Consider the following 23730-nt stretch of genomic DNA (forward strand, 5'->3'; position numbering starts at 1 on the left):
AATGATATTTGTTTTGGGTTGAAATACATCTCCATTGTAAACAAAAATATCTAAATTATAATTTGAAATTCACCTAAATTTTTTAGGTCCAAACAAGCGACCTCGATTTGTCAATTCAAACACAAGTTTTAAGGTGCGAAGATGAGCAATTATTTATCAATTATTTTATTATATATATAAAAAAAAGTATAGTTTGATATTATTCAATTAAGAATCAAGAATTAAAAATCCGAACCTCCCCCCCCCCCCCCTCCTGATTTTACTAGATTTTTGCTGTACTAAAACATCATCCCTTATTATTATTATTATTATTATTATTAATTAATTATTTAATTAATTAGTTATAATAAAAAATACGAAGAAAATTTAAAAGTTGTTTTCAAAATTATATGTGTTCAAAGGGAGACATGTCTTGAGATAAAATTGATCAAGAAACCAACTTGTTTTGGACTCATTCTCTTTTATATCTATATACTTACTATATCTATTCTATATATTCGATTTTATTAAGGGTGATGACTTGATAGTAACCATATAGGAGACACCAATTTTTTCCTCCAACTTTACTCTCATATAATACTAATATTACATTTTTGTTTTTTGTTTTTTAATTTCAATACACTTTTATTTGTATTTTTTATTTCAACAATTTAAATATCAATTTAGTCCCTCCATAATTTGTCAAATTTCACTTTAGTCCATCGATAATTATAAAAAAGACTGTACGCGATGCGTGTGTAGAGTAACTGGTATTATTTAAAGATGTGAAATTGTTAATTATAATTTTTTTTAATGACGATGGAATCTATCTTAGTATTCATGGGCCCTTGGAAAAGACAATTGACCCATCATCAGTTTTGAAGCCCAAATCGATCGAAGTGGCCCGGGCTCGATGCGAATAAGCCTGGAAAGGCGATTTTACAATTTTCATCGCAAAAGCGCTTTTTGAGAATTGAAAACTATGTCTTTTTAATTTTTGTACTCTGCAACTCTATGCCATAAACCACTGCTTCTAGGGTTTTCAACGGTCTCTGGAATCTTCTAGGCGTTCTATCAACCGAATTCGAAAATGAGGTAATTTTTTATTCAAAGGAAGATAAATAAATATTACGGCTTTGTTTTTCATCTTGTTAGCCGTCATTTTTTCTATCGAAAGTGCGTAAGTTGATTGTTTTTTGCTTGCCAAGTTTTTTTTCTTTAAGTTGTTGATTTTATGACTGTCTTACTGATTTTAACATTCTCTCTCGAAGTCATTTTTGAGTTCGAGTTTGGTTAGAGAGAAATAGAAATTTGGTTTAGCATTTCGTTATTGTTTTGTGCTTGGAAATTTATCTGACTTTTGATATTGAAGAGGAAGGCAGAAATGGTTTCTTCGTTTTTTTTATTGAGCCTGTGTTTATGATATTACATGATATTATTATTTATATTCTTATTCGATGACTGTGATTTACAATTCACAGTGATTGTTATCCATCAATGTTGTGCTCATGTTGTTTATGCCATTTAACCATTGGTTAAGAGAATTTTTATTCTGTAGTCGGTACCCCGAGGTTAAGTGGGCCGAAAGAGAGGACAAAATTTATCTTACGGTGGTACTACCAGATGCAAAGAATTCTAAGGTCAACCTCGATCCAGAAGGAATATTTACTTTTTCAGCCACTGCTGGGTTGGACAATCTTTACGAACTCAAATTAGATCTTCATGATAAAGTTAATGTCGAGGTGAGTTGTGCTGTCACGATATTTCAGTTGTGCTTTGATAATATGGTTAGAAGTTTCTAGATGATCAACCATTCTCAGAACCTTTTTTTTCCAAATTAATGCACATTCTAGAATTCGAGGCCTGTAACCTGTTGCTGCTTATCCGATGTCTCGTCCCGCCTAGTTATTTTACTGGAGTAAAACACGCAATCCTTTTCTCGATGATAAAAAAATGACCCCTTGTGATGTTTTGGGCTTTAAACATATGTCTGTGCATTCTTATTTATCAGCCCTATGTTATTGGTATTTATGTAAATGAAATTTTCAGTAATTTTTCTAAGAACGTCAACATTGATTGTAGAAAATATGCATAAAAAATTGTTATGTGTCCCTACAAGTTAGATTAGTCAGTTTGTTTTTAATCAATGGGAGGAGTGAGTTGATGTATGTTTTGTGATGCAGGCCGATATTTTACCTTTTAAGTGAATGATTCACCTACCATTTTCTCTAATTATTATATGGAAAATTTATCTCAAGTTTTTCTACTTGCTTTTCCATTCTTCCTATGACTCACAAGTTTTATTTACCAGGAGAGCAAGATAAATGTTGGCGTGAGAAATATATTCTGTGTTTTGGAGAAATCAGATAAAAAATGGTGGGGTAAACTGTTACGTGGAGATGCAAAGGCTCCTCATTACGTGAAAGTAGATTGGGATAAATGGGTGGACGAAGATGATGATACTGGTTTGTTTTATAATTTTTCTCTTATACTTTATACAAATTTTGCTAAGATTCTCTAGTAAAGGAGATTTTGAATCTTATTACAATTTGATCAGGAGGGCCTGCTGATTTGGATTTGGGTGGCATGGATTTCTCTGTAAGTTTCTGCATCTGTTGCCAGGCATTATACTTGGTTTTTCTTTGTTATTATTTTAAAGTTTTTTTTAATACAGAAATTTGGTGACATGGGTGGCATGGGAGGACCTGATGAATTTGATGATAGTGATGATGAAGGTATTATTATTGGTTGCAATTACATGCATTGAATTTGTGAAAATGTTACAATTTTATTTGTTTGATTTGCTTTATTAATTATTAATTCTGGCCTCTGTAATGTTTGAGATTTTCTTGTTTCATGTGGATGGAGCTTTACATGATTAAATTTTTGCACATAGTGATGGTAGCAGTTTTGTTCCGACTGTAAATGTCTATTGTTTAGAGTTGATATAAATTTTTCCTTTTTTTGGCCAAAATGGCGAAAGCTACATTTTTTCATGTTTGGTTGTCCTTTCCATCATGAATGTCATTGTAGAGCTATTATACAAAGTATTGGGGAAGGCACCTCGAATGTAATTATCATCAACCCTTTTAACTCTATCAGGTGCGGGAGATTAAAATGTCACTTTGTAGGGCCAGTTCACCTTGTTTATATCGTGTGATCTTCCATTTTGTTGACCAGCATACTCACGTGTACTTCTCTCATATGGTTTTAGTTTTCTGGTTGTGCTCCAGGTCTTGATTTGTACTTCTCTCATATGGTTTCAGTCTTCTGGTTGTGCGCTAATTCTTGATTTGTTTTGTTTATATGCCGATCTTATATCTACTGCAGAGGTAGATAAACCCGAAGACAAAAAAGCTGATGATAAAGTTGTGGGAGAGGGAGAAACTGCAGAGACTGAAGTTGAATCGTTGCAGAGTTCCTAATTATCTAAATATTTAGTTTGGAGGACCCCTTCTTTGTGTTGACCTTTAGAGTCTTGTGTTGCAAAAAATGCTTTTGTTGACAAAAATTATCCAATCTTTGTGCGCAAATATGTACCGATGAAACACATTTTTTGAATCATCTGGGTGTAAAGCATTTTCCTTACATGTGGCGAAGCTTGTATTTTGAGTTCATGAATTGATAAACTTTCCCTTTCTGAGCTTAATGCTGCAAGATTATCATGTATCACGTGGGATTGTAAGTTACATACAACTCGTTTGCGAAATAGATGATTATCCAAAATATGGAATCTATAAAAATAACGGTATGGTTTTGAGCATGGTCCAAGAGCATTGGACAGGTGTGACCGAGTTAAATTACACAAATCTGAATTTATTAAAGGCAAAATGTTGTGTGAAATGATATCACGTGTCGTATTTTGTGAGACGAATCTTTTATTTGGGTTATTCATGAAAAAATGTTATTTTTTATATTAAGAATATTACTTTTTGTTATGAATATCGGTAGATTTGATTTCTCTCAAAGATAAATATTCGTAAAACCGTTTCATAATCTACTTTTTACTAAATTACTAATTAACGTAATTTTATTTCTAGTTAATCGAGAGCTGATTGAATTTTCTCGAATTAAAATTGGTGGTCTGCATACAAGACATGTGCATAAAAGAACCCTTCAATTGTTGCTCCGATTACAAATGCTAAGAGATGGTTTTGGCCCAAAACCCTAGTATTCACTCTCAAACAGACAGGCCGCAGGAGCAATGGCCATGGAAATTGAGGATGAGATGGAAGTAGAAGAAGAAAAGTCTGCTCCTAATTCAGCACTTTTCAAGCGGCACGGGCTCAAGAACTCGGTTCAAACTAACTTCGGTGATGATTACGTATTCCAAATTGCTGCCAAGTATGATTTTCACTCTCGTTTTCTTCTTCTTTTTGCCGAATTGCATTCTTCTTATTTGGTTCTGATACCAAGGAGTTGTCATGATTTTATTGTTTTAGGGACGATTGGACGTCAATGGCGGTTTCACTTTCAACCAATGAGGTGAAGTTGTACTCACCTGTGACTGGGCAGTACCTTGGCCAATGTAAAGGGCATTCCGCAACTATCAACCAGATTTCTTTCGTTGGGCCATCGCCTCCGCATGTGTTGTACTCTTGTTCCAGTGACAACATCATTAGAGCTTGGGATTCCAGGACTTGCGAGAAATATTTCTGTCCAAATATTTTTTTTATCTGATTCAAAAAATTCGTGAGTCGGTTCTATACGTTTACACTCCGATGCATTGAGCATGGTCTCGATGAGTCGTGTTAAAGATTTTGGGAAGGAAAAATAGATGGGCAAACTAAAATTTTGTAAGCGTCGGTTTTTCTCGTTTTCTTCTATTTGGTAGAGAAAGCAAACACAACCTAGTATTCCATTTTCGATCCGTATGGGCAGTTATCAAGATCTCGACGTGCCATGTATCTAAAACAATGCATATTGATACGTGTATTTGGATCAATTCGATATCATGCGTATTGTACTAGTTGGTCTAAACCAAGAACAATACCCGACATGTCTTTATCCAATTTAAATCTCTTCCTCAAATCCATAAATTTTGTTTGTATATATATATATATATATATATTATTTATTTATTTGAGATCATTTGTCAAATCCAAATCCACTAGATTAGCTCAATTGTATCGTAAGATGATAAAATCACAATATTTCAACAAAACCAAATCACATAATACTAATAGTCACTCGCACTCTACACAACACTTGACTTATTTGTAAGAAAAACGACGACCAAAATCAGTGTGAAATGGTGGCGTCTTGGCCCCCGTTGGCGACGTTTCCAAATGTTTTAGCCATTTTCTCGGTAGGCACCAGAGGCAAGTAATACGACACCGTGTAGCCTCTCTCAGCCGCATAAACCACCGCCTGGTTATACTTCTCCGCCCAGTAAGCTGCCGTGGGGACCACTACATGAGCCGCTTGTGGAAACAATGGCAGCCGATTAAGCTGATACCAAGCCGTGACGGCGTACTTCTCCGCCAAAGGCTCGTACTTGGAATACAGCTCCTTGGTTGTCGGCTCGTAGGATAGTGTACACAGTCTTGGCCACGTTTGAAGCCGTATCCACCACGCCGGATCTCTGCAATTCAGAAGCCAGATCCCGGGCCAGTTCCAGAGCCTTTTGAGCAGCCGACCAAGCTTGGCTTGAAACCTGAGGTTAGTTAAAAAAATCCATAATCGCAAGAATGCACGAGATTTGAGAAAATGTGTAACATGATCGAATCCTGAAACCTGCTTCATGGAAACCGGTACATTGCGATCCAAATCGCTCAGGGTGTCATCCACCTTGCGATCTACGAACTCGAGAAACTGAAGGGGTACGTGCTGGAATTTCTCGAGGACGGGTCCAGTGACGGATTGAACCGTTGCTTCGACGGTCCGAACGCCAGACTTCAACGGGCCCGAGTTCTCCTTGGCGTACTCGTACAGTGTGGAGCTGCAAATGATGACGTAAATTGCAGCCACTCGAACAAAATCAAGATGCTTCAGCTTCTTCGCGTCATCATAATTTTCCTGAACCTGAATCAAGAGCACAAATCTTCAATTAATCCCTTAAAAAATAGAGAAATAAGAGGAGAAATTGAGATTCATACCAGTGCTTGATCCATGGGTGAATTGGCTTCGGAATCGGCCATATATTTTGTGACGATAGAAACGAAGAGGAAGAGGAAATAAGCTTCATAACACAGAACCAACGTAGCGCCACTTTATAATATGAGTTTGGGCCCTTGGTTCGATATATCAGATTCCAACAACCAGCGGCTGTCACGTGTAATGGATTGCCCGCCGGCACACTTTTCAAGGCAGTGTAAATATTTTTGTAATCCGTTGGGCCATAGAAGATAATGGGCTATAATATAGGGGCCCACTTCCCATGCTTCTGGGAGAATCCATGACGTTAGTTCATTTATTACGAATAAAAAATTCGTGTGAGACAGATTTTTTATTTAGGTCATTCATAAAAAAATATTACTTTTTATATTACGAGTATTATTTTTATTGTGAATATCAGTATGATTGATCATCTTACAAATAAAGATTCGTGAGATCGTCTCACAAGAGCCCTACTCTTATTATTACTGTATACCTTCCAAAAAAAATTAAAAATTCAATATCCTTACTCGAGCCAAGTAACTAACTAGACCTTTGAAATCACCAAGTTTTAATTCAAAATCGATATTGATTCCTATCATTAAATAGATGTACTAGGATCATAAATTAGGAACTGAAATCATGAATACGTCTTAAATGTAAAAATGATATATAAATAAATATTCACAAATATTATTATAAATTTATGTGAATACGATGACGTGTGACTCACTTATTAGATGTGATGAAACATAGAAATATTTCATTCCAACAAATGAGTGACATCTCATCGATTTTTATATAAGTGCTTACGATGTGTGTACAAAGCATCAATATATTTAATTTAAATTATGTGAATTGCATAAAATAAATCGAAATTGTCCAATTTTGCCACCGAAAAGGAATCGTCTCCGGAGCCACACAGCGTCATCGTTCAACTTGTGGCCAAAGGCTAGTGGAATCCATGTATTTATTTGCTCACGAACTTAGCAAACAATGTCTTTTTTGGTTCTTAGGCTAGTATCTCAGTCATATATCCAAATATCCATATCTCAATACACATGAATAATATTATTGTTGATAGTGTTAACATTTCAGAAATGTTTCATAGCACAATATCTAAGTAAAAAATGTTGGATTTGCGTCAATTTGAGATAATAAACATGAAAATAAAGAATAAATTTGATACCGAGATTTACGTTAAAAACTCCTAAAAATTATTATGGTAAAAACCACGAGTAATATGAAAATAATTCTACTGTAATATTTTTATGGTGTACAACCCACTTACTGTGTTTCCAAGGAGAACACACTTTCTCTAAATACAGGAGAACAAAACACGTCACAAATATTATAGAACTAAGAACTCAAATGATATAATATGGTAGAAAACTTGAAGATGAGATGATTTCAGAATGATGGGAGAAAAATCTATTTATAAGAATTTTCGTCCATGTAAAAACGCGTTTTCTCGTCTGAATTTTCCCGTCAATTTTGCCTACTGCTACAAAATGTGTTCAAAAATATTTGTGCCCACCTCATTTAATTAACTAATCGCCGACATCATTATTTTGCCGACAAAAAATTAACATCTTTATATTTTTATCACGTTCAAGAGGGAATTTTTTTGGCATGTGTGATGCGTCTATGAGAAGCGTCATATGTCAACGAGAGGTTCGAGCTATCAATTTAGAAAAACGGGATAGTGTATATATGCGGACATTACTTGTTGGACTGTAGGGAATTTGTGCGCATATTGACCTTATGCGGTTTGGGGATGTGATTGCGATTATATCCATGGAGTCATAACTTGTGATGCATTTTACTCGAGTTGAATGTGAAACCAGTCATGTGGAAGAGATGAATGAAGGGTTTACACTTTGGCGAGGATTCCTCTGCTTTTGGTACCAAGATCTCTAGTTTTGATGTGGGAAGATGTAAGTGTGTCAATTCGGATGTGTTTGGTGAGTTAGGTCGGATTAAGCAATAGTACTATTAATAAATTGCTTAACCCGAACCCAACCCCAACCCGAAAACTTTCAACCTGAACTCAAACTCGAACTCGATCAACCCGATCAATCCGATTAAACCGATTTTGAATTTTTTAAATTTTTTTAAAAAGAAAATTAAATAAAATTAAAAAAAAATAATATTTTAATTTAAACACATAATAATAAAATTTCCCTCATATATATGATTTAAATTTGAATGTCTAATAGTAAAAAAATAAAATATATTTACTAAATCAAATAAATAATTGTTTAAAAATAAAAAATATTCAAAATAAATATTAAATTATGAAAATTGATGATATAAATATACGATAAATATTTTTTCAGAGATACAATATATAAAAATATATGCAATATTTATTAATTATATATTTTTTAAAAAATTTAGTTGACCCGAACCCAACCCAACCCGATCATTTTTTTCGGGTCAGCTATCGGGTCCAACCCAAACCTGATTTTTTTCGGGTTGAACCGTGTCGAGTTGGTGAGTCGTGTCTGATTTTAACACCTTTAGAAAAATGCGCGTTATTAATGGAAACATCAAATAATTCGCAACCCTGGATTTCAACCCCGAGGAGACTCGGTCGAACTGGATAGATATATGCGAAGTCGTCCCTGGATCCACACGACACAAGAATCAGAAATGGAAGCCCTCCATGTTTCTGCTAGAGTTCTCGATCTCGATTAGGAACATAATATATTGGGTTATATGTGTTCGTTTACCTATATGTATTTTTATTTATTTTTGCATCGAGTTTGAATTAAAAGGCGCTTCAAGTTAAAAGTTATACTTGCATATTGAATATAGTCCGAGTATGCTTGATGCTGCAAATTGCCACGAATCCTTCACTTTTAATGAAAAGTGGGATCAAAATGTGGCAAATGCCAAAATACTTTCTTTCAAGAATTTCCTAGTGCACTTGAGGCATAAATAAACGTTAGGTTATGCTACATCTCAAGTAGATGACAATTGATCGAGTTTGTACGTGTTTAAATTTTGATATTTTTAATACTTTTTTATTATATTAGTATATAATAAAAATCTTAACTTAAATGACTCGAGTTTGAGTTAAGATTTAAATTTGATAAAATTTTATTTAAAAACGAAATCTTCTATTATATTTCACAATGAATAAGTTTATTGTGAGATGGTCTCACGAATCTTTATCTGTGATACGAGTCAACTTTATCGATATTCACAATAAAAATAATACTCTTAACATAAAAAATAATATTTTTTCTTGGATGACCCAAATAATATATCCGTATCATAAAATATGATCCGTGAGATCGTTTCACACAATTTTATGCTAAAATATATACAGTATAGTGTAACCGTCACATAATTCTTTGTTGTTCGGTAAATAAGTGAAGATCCCACTTCCGAAAGTTGACGCGATTAGTCTTATTGAGGGATAAAACGCAGCGTTTTATATCACTTGGTTGCTTCTGTTTAAACGTGCAACTGCTTCCAAGTACGTGCCGGCATTTTATTCCTATGCCTAGGCAAGCCACGACAATCCGGTCGACCGCGGCCGTGAAAAGGCCGGTGATACAGACGGAGTCCTTCACTCAATTGATCCTCAATAATTTTGAAATACTGTTCGCCTTGTTCTTATTAATCGCCGATGCAATCCTCGTTTTTCTCATCATCACCTATGTTCCATGTAACTGCAGTTCGGCACTTTTCTGATTTACGTACATTATATTTTTCAATTTTTGACATTTTTGTGCAACATGGGTTTCAGACACGAAGATCGATTGGGACGCATACATGTCCCAGGTTAACTCATCTCGGATCTTTCATTTTTGTTAAAAAAAATTACTTTTATATTATTTTAGGACTTTGAACTTTGGAAGCAAAAGAAAACCTTACGATTTTTTATTATTCTTTTGCAAATTAATGCTGATAGGTCAGCGGATTTCTTGGAGGAGAAAGAGATTACAGCAAGCTGGAAGGGGATACTGGACCCCTGGTGTACCCTGCTGGATTTCTTTACATATACTCAGCTATTAAGTTTCTTACTGGAGGGGAAGTCTACCCTGCGCAGGTATATTTCACTTTCTTGTTTTATTTCTACTGATAAAATTGACTGTTTTTAAACCAGCCTTTTTCGGCTTGGTATGAGCATTGAATTGTATTTAGGAAATTCAAACAATTCTTTCTCCTGATTGTCATTTGATGAGTTAGTGCACAAGCTCAGTTAAAGTTTGTGTGGATCCGGAGTGTACTGAATTGGCATGTAAGCCCTTTCAGTTTGTTGTCTTTATGTTGAGTGAGAAATTTTACTCGTTAGACTAGGTGATTAGTGTATCCTGTTTGTTCACTTTCAGTTGTTGCGCTTAACTTTTAGTTTTGAATCTCATACAATCTTGTAATTGCAGATTTTATTTGGCTTTCTGTATGTTGTGAATCTTGGACTGGTCTTGTTCATTTATTTGAAGACCAAAGTGGTACAGTAAATTTCTCCTTGATTTTGATATTTCAGTTGCTACATTTGTCGGGGTACTACTTTTGTTATAAAATTAAAAAATTTTGTTATTTGATCTTTCTTTGGTTGAAGTGAAAAATCTTAAAAAAGGGAATTTAAAAGAGATTTTCATACTAGGAATCTCCGAAATCTTTGAGGTTAAGCTATTTAGATTTTTCGGTTTCTTACTAGTGACCAATTTTTGAAGAGAATGGGAGTTGGAAAAAAATGTGTCTGATTTTAGAGTAGATTAATCTTAGGCACTTTCCTGCATGGAATCCATGAACGGATTTTACGATGATTGCTGGTGGGGCTTGGAGGACTTATGGTTTATATCTTCAAATTTTCAAGAATGCTGAACTAAAGCTATCTATAGTCTAAGCTAGTCGTGTACTTTGTACCTTACGACACATTTACGGGTGTTATTCTCTTAATTCTGATCTGAAAAATTTAAGTAATATATCAGATGTTGATTTCACATAATTATTTGCAGCTTCCTTGGTGGGCTTTTTGCTTGATTTCTCTGTCTAAGAGAGTACACTCCATATTTGTGCTTCGATTGTTCAACGACTGTTTTGCCACTACACTTCTCCATGCCGCACTGGTTTCTTTTATTTGCCAAAAGTGGCATCTTGGTTTAATTATTTTCAGGTAGCATAGATAATTTAACTTATTTTTTCGCCAGTATTTTTTGTGGGAGTATTGTCAGTTACCTTGGTCATTTCTTAACTAAAGCTGTTGCAAACATTCCTTCTGTTAGAACAGCGGAGCTGTCTCAGTGAAGATGAATGTGCTCCTTTATGCACCTACCTTATTAATACTCTTACTGAAGGTGCGTAGCTTTTGATTTTAAATTTCTTAAGAAGTACCAGTATGAGAATTCACATCTAAGGAAACTCTTGCCTGGAAAATCTTGAACTGCAGGCTATGGATATATTTGGGGTGGTATCTGCTTTAGCAAGTGCGGCACTGGTGCAGGTGCGTGCTATTTAATTCTCTTTAGTTCAGTAACTGTTAATTGTTTAATAACTAACTTGAAGGCTTTTAGTCAGGTTGAATTTTTTTTTGTACTATATGTGGGATATCATATGTTTGATTCATCCTTTTGAAATTCTTAAATTCTTTATTTTTGTCCCGTCACTTTATTTGTTACAAGTCAATATTAATTGAATGACGGGCCACTTGATAGTGATTATCTGATTAATTTTTTACTTCCACCACCTCTGGTGGATGGTCTGCAGATTCTCTTAGGACTACCTTTCATTTTTTCATATCCAATTGCATACATCTCGAGAGCCTTCAATCTTGGTCGCATCTTCATCCATTTCTGGTACTTCAATTGACCCATAAATTTCTATCAATGACAATCTTACATATGTGATACTTGCTTGTTTTAAGTTTTCGAGCTTCGGTTGTGATATATTTTCGAATTGTCTATTCATGGTTACATTATTCGAAGTTATTTGTTTAAACTGTACAGATCAAAGTACTCTAGTAACAACTAACAATTTTAGTATTATATTGAATCATAGTGTACATGTCGAATGGACCAGCATTTAACAGAGATGTAGTTTCCCACAGTTGCCGTCTTCCTCCCCATGGTAAAATGAGGAGTAGAGAGCACAGAGAATGAAACAAACTGCTGATGGGTATCATTGTGGTTTTGCTTTCCAATTATGTTAATATGAAAATAGCCTCATGGGATCTGAAAAACTTTTGAGTATTCCCGTCACACTTTGGTTTCTATCAACAGCTTACCCTAACTTATTACGGATGATTGACTAGAGTCCCTCGTGATAAATCGATAATTGCTCTCGGTGTAATTGAAAGACCATAAGTTTATATGATTGTCTGCAGTCTATCTTGTAACTATGAAAGATATGACTATGTTTATCTGTATTTTACAGGTCTGTTAATTTTAAGTTTGTTCCAGAACCTATTTTTGTTAGCAGAGGATTTGCGCTGTTTCTTCTGGCTGCTCATCTCATTCTGCTTGCAATCTTTGCACACAATAGATGGTGTAGGTACGTAATACGCCATGGTTTAACACTTGGAGTTTAAATTGATTTAGAATCAATTGTACTCGCTATCTTAATCATGGCTAATAGAGCTATCATCAACACAACTGGTTCCTGCATCACTAGAACACCCCTGGTAAAGAAGTTCGTACAGTCCATAGTCCACAGGGGTATCTCCTGAAAATTTCCATTAAGGTGAAAGATACTGATTATACTGATATTTACCTAGATTACGACTGAAAAATAGACCTGACCAGTTTGTTGTACTCAACTTGGTGTCGGTATGTATTTTGACCGTTTTACATTGTGTTTCTTTTTCTTTTCTTTGCTATCCTTATTTGGTGCAGGCATGAAGGAGGTTTGTCCCCTCTCATCCATTCTAGACTTGTTCAACTGAAGCTTAGAACTGCTTATTTGAGTTCTTTTTCACTCAAGCAATTCAATAATTCTTCGACGGTCATGCCTCTTGAAACAGAACGTAAGCAATAGCTAAGTCAGTTAAATAATTCATTCCCTCTTTCACGGTTCATTTTGACACCTATGTACGCATCTGCGATATTACTGTTCCTGCAGATATTGTAACAACTATGTTCGTTGGGAATTTCATTGGGATTGTGTGTGCGCGGTCTCTTCATTATCAGTTCTACTCTTGGTAAGTTCTCCAGTTCTTTTTCCTTTACATGTTGGCATGTAATGATATCAAGGAAAGAAGATTAGCTGCACATTGATTAAGGGCCGTAGAAGAACCAGTCTTAGTGTGATTGCTACACACCATAAGTTGCGTTGAATAAATGATCTCAAGTGATTCCATAATTTCATACGTGGATCTTATGTGTTAATTTTTGCTTCGAGAGAGGCGTAATTTTAGATCCAACTATGTTGACGTGTGAGCTCTCTCGTAATGCAGGTATTTCTATAGCTTACCATATTTATTGTGGCGAACAACATTTCCCACATGGTTACGGTTGGTAACTTGGCCATCAAACTTGTTCCATAATTTTATTGTTTTTGATACTGATTCAGGAAAATACTATTTTCTGCAGTTTAATGTTATTCGTGGCAGTTGAGTTCTGTTGGAACATCTACCCGTCTAATGTTTACTCATCCTTGTTGCTGCTCTGTGCCCACCTAACTATATTAGCAGGCCTCTGGAAGGCACCACCTGAATATCCATATATGGCTAATGCAAAACATAGATCAGCAGCAAATCTTGAAAAGAAGGCTAGCTGAAAACTTCAAGTTTAGGTTGTTTCGATTTCATTTTTGTGAAAAAGAAATGTTATGTATGATTTTGTTTCGGAACTTTTCTCGATGTTCATTATTTTAGAGAAAAACTGAGATTTTAGCTAAAATGAATTATTATTATTTTGCTAAAAAAATATTTGACTCCCATTCATTTGTATGAATCCAAGTTTCTTCGAACCGCATAGAAACATTCTTCCAAGTTTCATTAGTATGCTGATGTCCATAGGTATTTTTTGATAGTGTTAGGCTCGTTCCAGAGTATTCAAGACTTGATAAAAACAAACTGCTGCTGAAGCATTTCCGGCCTATTAAATCCACATTTTAACCAAGAGATACACAGAGATGGGGTAACCTTATTACTACCTTGATCAAACAAATTTTGCCATAATTCATTCGTTGACAGATTGATTTGAGACTTCAGAAAAATCAACACCATCCATAGAATATGCATAAAATATACAAATAACAGTTTACTGCCTTCTGAAATTTTGCAATTCCATAGCAAATTGTCAATCGTGCAACGGAATTGTAAAGAATGACACAAGGCCAAAACATAAAATTACCAAAATGACAACAATAATAATGAACTTTGAATTTTCTGGTCGAATGTGCTCTGTAAGAAACAAATCTATCGATGGAACAAACGATTAACACAATTACACGTATATCAGATCTTTCAAATGAAAACAAACACAATTATTCCCACAATCATACTGTTATCATACATACAGGTGTAGTGTATATATGGTACATTTAAAAAAAAGGGAAATCATTTAACTCCTGCACCTTGTGGCGGCGGTGCACGACCGAGTATACGGATTGGCTTGGGCACCGGGGCGGCAGTTGTAGTACGACGCGCCTCTCCTTGAGCACGGGACAGAGTTCGCCTGAAGCGCGCTGTAGCTGATGTACTTCGTGGTTGCTAATATGCGCCGGTTGACTTCGGAATCCATGTCGAACTCTCCACCGTCGGCCATGCACTCACCTATGGATCCTCTGCAGGCGTCACTAGGCTTGCTCATGGGTATCCAGCTGAAGTCGCTGCCGGCTTCTGCGGATTGGAGAATGATCGCCGCCACCAGCACGGCGGAGAGGAGGAGGGCGAGAAGCGGAGATCGCGCCATTGATTTTTTCTTCTAAAAGAGTTTTTCTTCGTTAAATTACTTGGAATTTGGAAACCGAATACTCTGGCAGCTGTGGAAGTTCATTTTAAGTAGTTTTAGAGTAAACAATGCCCCCAATATTCTAGTGATTCACCAAATTGCCCTTCCATCTCAAATCCCGGCCCCTTTAAAATATCGAATGTGCCGAGGTCTCCTTTTTTTTATTTTTTTTCTTTTTAATTATGATAGGGTCTCCTTTTAATTTTTCTCAGTTTTCTTAAATTATATTTTAGTTAGTTATTATTGCTGATAAAATATATAAAACTTTTTTAAAAAATTATAAAATTATTATTATTCATGTAGTAAATAAATCAAAATGATTATTGTTTTTGTAATTATATTATTACTGATAATAAATATAAAATCGTTTATGAAAATGAATCTTGTTTTTACTAACTTATTTATATTTATTATTTTTTATTTAAAAAATTCTGAAGATTTAAAGTATGCCAATAAGGTGTGCGTTGGGAAGTTGACCATTGAAGAATAGAGAGAGATTCTTTAATATTTTATATTGAAACTTGATGTACAGTGGGATACCATAAAGTTTGACAAAGGAATACTATTAAACAAAATGATTTTATTTCATGACGTTGGATCCGTAGTTATTCTCGAACTAACGCAATATTTTATAAATCAATCTAGTCAAGTAAAACACATTATACAAGTCATGTACGACACATTTATTCGAGAATATATCGATGAGATGAATCGAATTTATGACTATCAGTCAAGATGTGTCATATCCTTGACATGCTAAAATCAGAATAAAAGATTTCGGGAAAAACATGGGAGGACGGGACTGAGGATGACATAAAACAATATTATATGTTAGAAAATTGCAAATGACAGCAGGCTGTTGGTGGTATCCTTTACCGATTCAAACGCGTCGTCATTGGTGTCGAGAAGTTGGATCCCTCCAATCCACCAATCTTTCATTACCTACCATGGAAAACAATACATTATGTAATATAATACAATATCATCCTCTTTTTATGGTTTATAAATTGATATTGATCTTAGAATAAAATCACCTTTTGACATCTTCAAGTAAATTAGGTGGTGCTTAGCTTGATATTCTCATTTTGAAAAACACTCAGTTTTGTGGCAGTTTTAAAAAATATGAATATGAAGATGTATAATACAATATAATAATTATAATTATGCATAATTTGAAATAAATCAATTATCCTTTTTTTTAATACTTCAGCTCCAACTAAAGATTTGATACCCGATCTCAATATTTCGCCTTTTTTTTACTCACTTTAAATTGAGTATCCGTTTCCCTCCCTTTTCCTGCTAGGATTGGAAATCCTGTATTTTACATATCCATACGATTGAGTCCTTGGGTTTTCGAAATAGTGTAAAATGAAGTGCTTCGAATCATTGCTATTTGACTCAGACATGTTCTAAATAATTCGAGATATTTCGAATTGTTTGTTGACATGGACAAAGCCAGGGAAAACGTTTTTAAAATTTCTCTATCAAAATAAGCCAAACCGGGCCTTGATGGGTTAAATCTTGTCGCCATGTTAAAATATGGGCTTCATTTGCGCCCATTTATACGGAAAAATGGTTTCTGAAAAATTCATTGTAATCCCCCATCAGTCCCAAATCAGCTCAATCCTTCGACACCTCATGCTCTTTTTTGTTATTTTGTTTTTTTTTTTAGTGACGATGGAATACACCGTCGCTGTTTTTCGTTTTATTTTCAACATCTTTCGTCGCGGTATCGATAGACGGTGACAAAGATGAGATGATTCCAATTTATTTTTCTTCCGATCGATTCGGAGTTATCTTAATAAAAACACTGTTAATGAATAAAAAAAACACTGTTAATGAATAAAAACACATGTTCCAAGAAACGTATTCAAAACCCCAGTTAAGAATTGACTTGTTGGACACTTACGCTGATGTAAAATTTTAATCGATTCATTAAGATTCGCCCGTAAAAAAAAAAAAAAAAGGAAGAAGATTATAAAGATAGGTAATAATATTTTTAATTTCCTTAGTGATCAATAAGGTCGATAGTTCATCAACGAAGCAAGGAGTTTGTGTGAAGTACAATTTGCTTCGTTCAGTACGGAGAATATATAAAGATGAATTGGATAATGGAGAACAACATAATTTAGGGCAGGGCACGCGATGTGGTGTGGTACATGGAAAACGAGAAAAGCAAATGCATTATGAAAAAAGAAGAAGATGTACGTCTTTATGCACTAATAACACTGTCTGCCTATAATTATCTCAAGGTGAGAGCATTTGGCAATTCGTGTTGTCCAGCACTATCGAATTAAAGCATTGCAAAACCAATCATTTTATACATTCTAAATTAAATATATAATTAAAATCAGGTAATTAATACTATTTTTGATAATCGCAATGTTTTTTACATTCCAGACGAAAAAAAAATTCAAGATTCGAATAGATTTTTAGAGTTACGTTGCTAACACTCGGATCGATACCTCTTTTTTTTTTTTTTCAGATGTTATCATATAATGTTCTATCCGGAAAAACATTATGCTCATCGATTGAATGTGCGCGCCTAGCTCGTATTCCACCAACTGAAAAAGGGAAAAATATTTGTGGCGGATGCGGCGCGCAACAACCTCAATGGATCATGTCACGTATATGAAAAGGAGATGCTTTTCTTTGTTGGGGAAAAAAAAAGCATATGATTTTTTTGCTTTCTTGTTGGATTAGGTAGAGAGATTTCTCTCAAAACATTTCTTGATTAATCGAAAGTCGCCAATAAATATATATTGAGGTAATACTGCTTATAAATGTAAAAAGATAAATGGTGTTTGTTTGACTGAAGAATTGTATTCGAAATGCTTCTTATGGGAGGATTAATGCTAAAAAAATAATATTTTTTTAATTTAATATTAAAAAAACGCGTAGAGAGTTTAATTTAATGAATAAATTAAGAGTTGACTAAAATATTAGAAATATATTATTAATAAGCAACTTTAAATTATGTAAATAAGAAAAAAAAAGTAATCTTTTTGTATGTTTTGTGAAAATATGTCGTTGTATTTAAAAAGCAAGAGACCAAAATATGAATACAATTAAAACGTGTTTCTTCAAAAAGAGGAGGGTAATAATAAAGTATAAACCCCGGCCCCATTGAATGCGCAAAGCAAGAGGAAGGTGAACCTCAATATCTTGTTTCAAATAACCTAGTTTTTAAATCTAAGACATTATATTGTTTCGTAATACGTTCATTTTTTTCCAACTCTAATATTTCAAATCGTAAGCGTCTGATAATATATTTTACATGATGTGATATTTGTTTGTTTAAAAAATATATGCGTTCTTCGGAGCAATCTCCGGGATATAACATTACCTAATTAAACTTGTAAAAGATAAACAATTTCCCCCCACAATGATCACTACGGAAAGGCAAAGATATCTTGCTCCGGAATACATTTTTCTGATGCAAAAACTTGTGTGAGACGGTCTCACGGGTCGTATTTTGTGATACAGATATCTTATTTGAGTAATCCATGAAAAAATATTACTTTTTATGCTAAGAGTATTATTTTTATTGTGAATATCGACACAGATAAAGATTCGTGAGACCGTCTCACAAGAGACCTACTCTTTTTCTGATGCATATTTACAACAACTTTATTCAAAAAAGTGGTTGGGCATGTAGGCCGAGTGTTGCAATCAAAGAAAAGAATTTCAATTCTGTTTTAAGTGGTTCACACGTCAATCACACCAAGTACGTACGAGATTGCTAGAACTGATACCTAAAGCCAACAAAATTTTATTCCTTCTGTTTTTCTTTGCATGCACTTGTTTTATGCAATAAAAAAGAGTTATTTTGTAAGTAACATGCGCTTGATTTTGATTATATATGCTAGCTCCTATGTGGGAAGATGTTATATCCATACAAGGCGCGCGGAATCGCAAAATTGTGCAACATAGAAGGCTGGCTCACATTTCCATTGCTTCGACTCCATCGTTTCTCACCTTTATCTTGTATCGTCGCGTTAGATGCTTAAAACTTGAAAATATGAATCGTGAAAAAAATAATGTGAAACGTGATAGCAAATGCAAATCACATCTAATCCATTTTTAAATGATACATCTTCCTTTATTTTATTCTAGGTTGTTTTTATTAATAATGTATAAAGGAAGGTTATTTAATTCTTTAAACAGATACTCCAACTTCCTTAACATATTTTATTTTCAATTCCTTCACACCATGGACTTTATAAATGTAAGAATTCAATTTTTAATTCAACTTTTACAAAATTAAACATAAAAATTGTTAAAATATATATTTGAATATTTGACGTGAGAAAGGTTTTCCTTAAACAGGCAGCCATATCAATTTCTGAATCGTATTATGTGTTCATATTAATTACAATTAAAGGACACATTAATTAGTGAGTCAACATGAATCAGGTGCTGTCTGCCTTAATGCCTAGAATGATAAAACAGTGGAAAAACATTAAGAATCCCCTTATTCAATATGTTAGGAAAAAATTCAATTACAACAAATCAACTTTATAGTAAAATTAAAGTATTTAACTTTACCACTTTAATAAATAGTGAAAAAGAGCATGGCTTTTTCTTCATGGCTTTTTCTTGCGTCAGGTTCACTTTGGAATAAGGAAAAAAAAAAGAATAGTACATAAATAATGTGGATTGAATTTATGTATAGGAAAACTGCATATTGAGTTTTATATGTTCGTCTCTTTGTGATTTTGATTATCTATAGTTTTAAATTTCATTATTAGTCCCGTATCTTCCAAATTTTGGTAATTTTTCATCGAGAATCATGTTAATTAGCGCAACGTCTAGAAAAGGATTAGAATTGACAAAAGAACAAAGAAAGCATACACACATATATATACACACACACACACACACACACACACACACTTGATTTATGAAATGAGAAGCTATATTGAACAATAATCAATACTCCAATCAATATTTATTATGGAAAGTTGACATGATCAATCCTCAAAGTTTGGTCTTATTTTAATAAGTTAATTAGTTTTTTGTTTTCTGAACACATCAACAATCCAATTTTGTATCAAAATATTTAATCGACATGCCATATATTATCAATAATATATGGTGTCACCTTGTACAGTGGAATAATACGATAATACCTGACGTCGAGCTAGGAACCAAAGCTATCATGTCACAAAAAGAATTCACTGTGCAGATTACAGGGTCACATGCCATACCATTACTCTTTATATATAGACCAGCATGTATTAATCCTCAGAAGAAACAGAACCATTTTGACCGTAAAATGTGTATTGTTTAGAAAAATCTTCCCAGCATTAATTTATATACTTAAAAACCCTCTCAACGTGTTTTTTTTTTATTTAATCGGAATGGACGGAGAGAAATTGGAGTACAAAGGTGAGGAAGCATTGAAGGAGCTGGAAAGACTAACATCAAATGCAGATGAAGTTCAAGAAGAATTATTGAAAAAAATATTGGAGCAAAACGGGGATACGGAGTATCTGAATAAATACATCGGCGATTCGTCGAAGAAGATTGTATCCCAGTTCAAGAAAAATGTGCCCGTTATTACGTACAAGGATATTAGGCCTTACATTGTGAGGATTGCGAGTGGAGAAAATTCAAGTCTTATTACCGGCCAACCCATTACAGAATTGTTATGCAGGCAAGTTTTTTACGCATAAAATGAAAGGAAATACATCAATAATTTAACGAGCAGAGTCTGTTTAACCCCCCAACCAAAATACTGGTAGTTTTTAGGATATTGATTTGATGAATAAATTTGCAGCTCGGGTACGTCGGAGGGAGAACCCAAGTTGATGCCGTCGATCGCCGGAGACCTTGATCGTCGCACCTTTGTGTATAATCTCATCACGCCTTTAATCAATCAGTTAAGAAGATTATTATGTTTTACCTTGTGTTATTATGTATACGTACATCTTTTCATGAAGAACGTGCTTGAATTTCAGTTTCAGTCGGATTTGTCAGCAATATTCTACTTTAAGACTAAAATTTGATTAATTAGAGGAATACAAGTACTTATGTATAGGATAAAATTTACCTTGAAATAATGTTTAGTCATTGAGTCATATTTTCAAAATTGACCATGATAGCTTATAGTTAGCCTGCATGCTTTTGGAAACAGGTACGTATTGGGGTTGGATGAGGGAAAAGCCATGCACCTCTACTTCGTGAAAGCGGAGACCTCAACTCCCTGCGGCTTACCGGCTCGCACCGTGCTAACAAGCTACTACCGGAGCCGCCACTTCCAGCACCGACCTCATGACATTTTCAACGATTTCACCAGCCCCAATGCCACCATTCTCTGCTATGACAGCGATCAAAGCATGTACTGCCAATTACTGGCCGGCCTACTACACCGCCGAGAAGTCCTCCGCCTCGGTGCGGTCTTCGCCTCCGCACTCCTCCGAGCCATTTCCTTCCTCGAACACCACTGGCGTGATTTCTGCCGCGACATCCGTGCCGGAAAACTTGGTGCCTCGATCGACGATAGGGAGTGTAGGTACGCGATGTCGGGTGTCTTGGATGGACCTTATCCTGACCTGGCAGACGAGATTGAGCAGATATGCGGGGAGACGGCGTCGTGGAAGGGGATAATCTGTCGCCTGTGGCCTAACGCGAAGTTCATCGAGGCGGTGGTGACTGGATCGATGTCCCAGTACGTCCCGGCGTTGAGATACTACAGCGATGAAAAGCTGCCGTTGATCTGTACGATGTACGCGTCGTCGGAGTGCTATTTCGGGGTGAATTTGAGGCCATTGTGCGATCATAGGGAGGTCTCTTTCACGTTGTTGCCAAATATGGGGTACTTTGAGTTCATACCATTAGGGGGAAATGGGACGTTTTCAGTGGAGTTCGAAGAAGAAGATGACGAGATAAGGGTGGCTCCAAGCAGGCTTGTGGACTTGGTGAATGTGAAACTTGGGTGTTACTATGAACTCGTAGTCACTACATTTTCAGGTCACTTTTCTTTTTTCTCTAGTTTTCAGATCATGTTAGTCAAATATCAAAGTTTTGACATTATCTAAACCATATTTAAATACATAATGTCGCCTGAGGGTCATTATATTTTGCATGGGATGGGTTTTTACTGAAATTCATAATCAACTTATATCTGAAGTTCTTATAAAAAGAAGCAAGGCATGAAATCTTGATAACCAACCAATTCTTTGTGATTTCTTGCAGGATTAAACCGTTACCGCATAGGCGACGTCCTCCAAGTCACCGGCTTCCACAACAAAGCTCCCTCCTTCCGATTCATCTGCCGCCGCAACGTGGTCCTCAGCATCGACAACGACAAGACCAACGAGGAGGACCTCCACCGCAGCATAACCGTGGCAACCAAGAACCTACTCGAGCCCCGCCACACGCTCCTCCTCGAATACACCAGCTCCGCGGACACCTCCTCCGTCCCCGGACACTATGTCATCTACTGGGAGATCAGCGACATGCTCCACCCGGAAGCCTCGCGCCTGAACGCCCAAGTACTGAAAGAATGCTGCATTGCCGTGGAGGAGGGGTTGGACTACGTGTACCGCCGGTGCAGGACGAACGATAAATCAGTGGGACCATTGGAGATCAGGGTAGTGAAGAGGGGCACCTTTGAGAAGCTGATGGATTTGTTCATCACACAGGGTGGGGCGTCGATAAATCAGTACAAAACTCCAAGGTGTGTGAAATCCAAAGCTGCTTTGAATCTGCTTAATGGCAATGTGACTGGGTGTTATTTTAGTCCTAGGGATCCTGCTTGGAGTGCTTGATTTTGGAGGGATATATACAAATCAACTCCCAAGATTGTTAAGACTAATGAGCCCAATATTGTGTTTATTGCTTCATGCCATATCAAATACAGGCATCAAATATATTAGGAAAAATTCCAAAACTCATTTCGCGAGTTAGTCTACATAGTAATATAGAATTTTGATTTTTCAATTAGTCAAAATTTGGTGCCGCAGTCGATTATGATTTTTGCCGTAATACTAACATGAAGCCGGATATTATCGAAATCATGATGTCAAATACAATTGGGATACAAAGAGGTGGCTGAAACCAAGACTTAATAAATTACTACGAACATGTTACATATTGTGGTGCTTAGTTAAGCCCTCTAAATACAAGAAAATATTCCAAGTGATCAGACAGACAACGTGTTGAAGTAAAAAGACACTATTAATTGGAATACCTTGTATTCTCGAGATGGAACTGCAATCTTTTTTTTTTTTAAGTCTCAGAGTTGTTATTGAAGGAGATAATTTTGGAACTAATTAAGAACAGTTCTTGTAAATCTTCGATAATCAAAATAGAATATTTTGACAATTGATCGTGTACTTCAAGTAGGTACAAGAATTCAAGTGTGGTTCCAAGAAATCAAGAACATTATAAATCTCATGGGATCTTCTACACGATATATTTTTCTTCGTTTTTCAATAAAATCTGTACCACATACGTCTGAGTTCTCACATTTTTGCTCCAACTTTTTTCCCATTTCGTGCTCTGGTTTTTGCTGCAAAAGACCCCGGCTGGAGTTCGATGGAGACTTCATGTTCGAGATTTCTTAGGTAGAAAATAAAAATATATCGACTGCATCCTCAAATAACGTAGCCTTAGTGCAAATTTATAGTAGTATGATAAACAAAAAAGAGGAATAAAATGTCGATGATGGAGGAATAAAATGTTGATAGTGGAGCAGTGAATATGGACTATGGAGAGTCTCTTTGGATAAGCCTACTGC

The 23730-nt window shown here is 35.3% G+C and overlaps 5 protein-coding genes across 5 annotated transcripts; 3 read left to right on the plus strand and 2 right to left on the minus strand.

Moving 5' to 3' along the window:
- Positions 1-954: 954 nt before the first annotated feature.
- LOC142530078 (uncharacterized protein OsI_027940-like) lies at positions 955-3567 on the plus strand. The gene is made up of 6 exons (XM_075635842.1): positions 955-1074; positions 1538-1721; positions 2291-2444; positions 2537-2577; positions 2654-2714; positions 3310-3567. The coding sequence occupies exons 1-6, from the start codon at positions 1070-1072 to the stop codon at positions 3402-3404; spliced, it is 540 nt and encodes a 179-aa protein (XP_075491957.1). The 5' UTR covers positions 955-1069; the 3' UTR covers positions 3405-3567.
- Positions 3568-5076: 1509 nt separating this feature from the next.
- LOC142529307 (stress-related protein-like) lies at positions 5077-6231 on the minus strand. The gene is given in 4 exon segments (XM_075634812.1): positions 5077-5511; positions 5513-5635; positions 5716-6003; positions 6078-6231. Coding segments are annotated over 4 exon segments (744 nt in total). The 5' UTR covers positions 6120-6231; the 3' UTR covers positions 5077-5220.
- A 3233-nt stretch (positions 6232-9464) lies between these two features.
- LOC142529293 (dol-P-Man:Man(5)GlcNAc(2)-PP-Dol alpha-1,3-mannosyltransferase-like) lies at positions 9465-13987 on the plus strand. The gene is made up of 13 exons (XM_075634795.1): positions 9465-9754; positions 9836-9870; positions 10001-10138; positions 10473-10541; positions 11052-11209; positions 11324-11390; positions 11483-11536; positions 11800-11888; positions 12466-12582; positions 12924-13054; positions 13150-13228; positions 13484-13540; positions 13620-13987. Exons 1-13 carry the CDS (start codon positions 9586-9588, stop codon positions 13804-13806), a joined length of 1350 nt encoding a protein of 449 aa, XP_075490910.1. The 5' UTR covers positions 9465-9585; the 3' UTR covers positions 13807-13987.
- Positions 13988-14594: 607 nt separating this feature from the next.
- LOC142528558 (rapid alkalinization factor-like) lies at positions 14595-14945 on the minus strand. The gene has a single exon (XM_075633599.1). It carries the CDS (start codon positions 14943-14945, stop codon positions 14595-14597), a length of 351 nt encoding a protein of 116 aa, XP_075489714.1.
- A 5270-nt stretch (positions 14946-20215) lies between these two features.
- On the plus strand, positions 20216-23201 carry LOC142529680 (putative indole-3-acetic acid-amido synthetase GH3.9). Its single transcript, XM_075635288.1, has 4 exons — positions 20216-20643; positions 20767-20868; positions 21124-21959; positions 22185-23201. Exons 1-4 carry the CDS (start codon positions 20348-20350, stop codon positions 22757-22759), a joined length of 1809 nt encoding a protein of 602 aa, XP_075491403.1. The 5' UTR covers positions 20216-20347; the 3' UTR covers positions 22760-23201.
- The last annotated feature ends 529 nt before the right edge of the window (positions 23202-23730 follow it).

Source organism: Primulina tabacum, chromosome 16, assembly GCF_025594145.1.
Source record: "Primulina tabacum isolate GXHZ01 chromosome 16, ASM2559414v2, whole genome shotgun sequence".
Classification (NCBI taxonomy): Eukaryota; Viridiplantae; Streptophyta; class Magnoliopsida; order Lamiales; family Gesneriaceae; genus Primulina; species Primulina tabacum.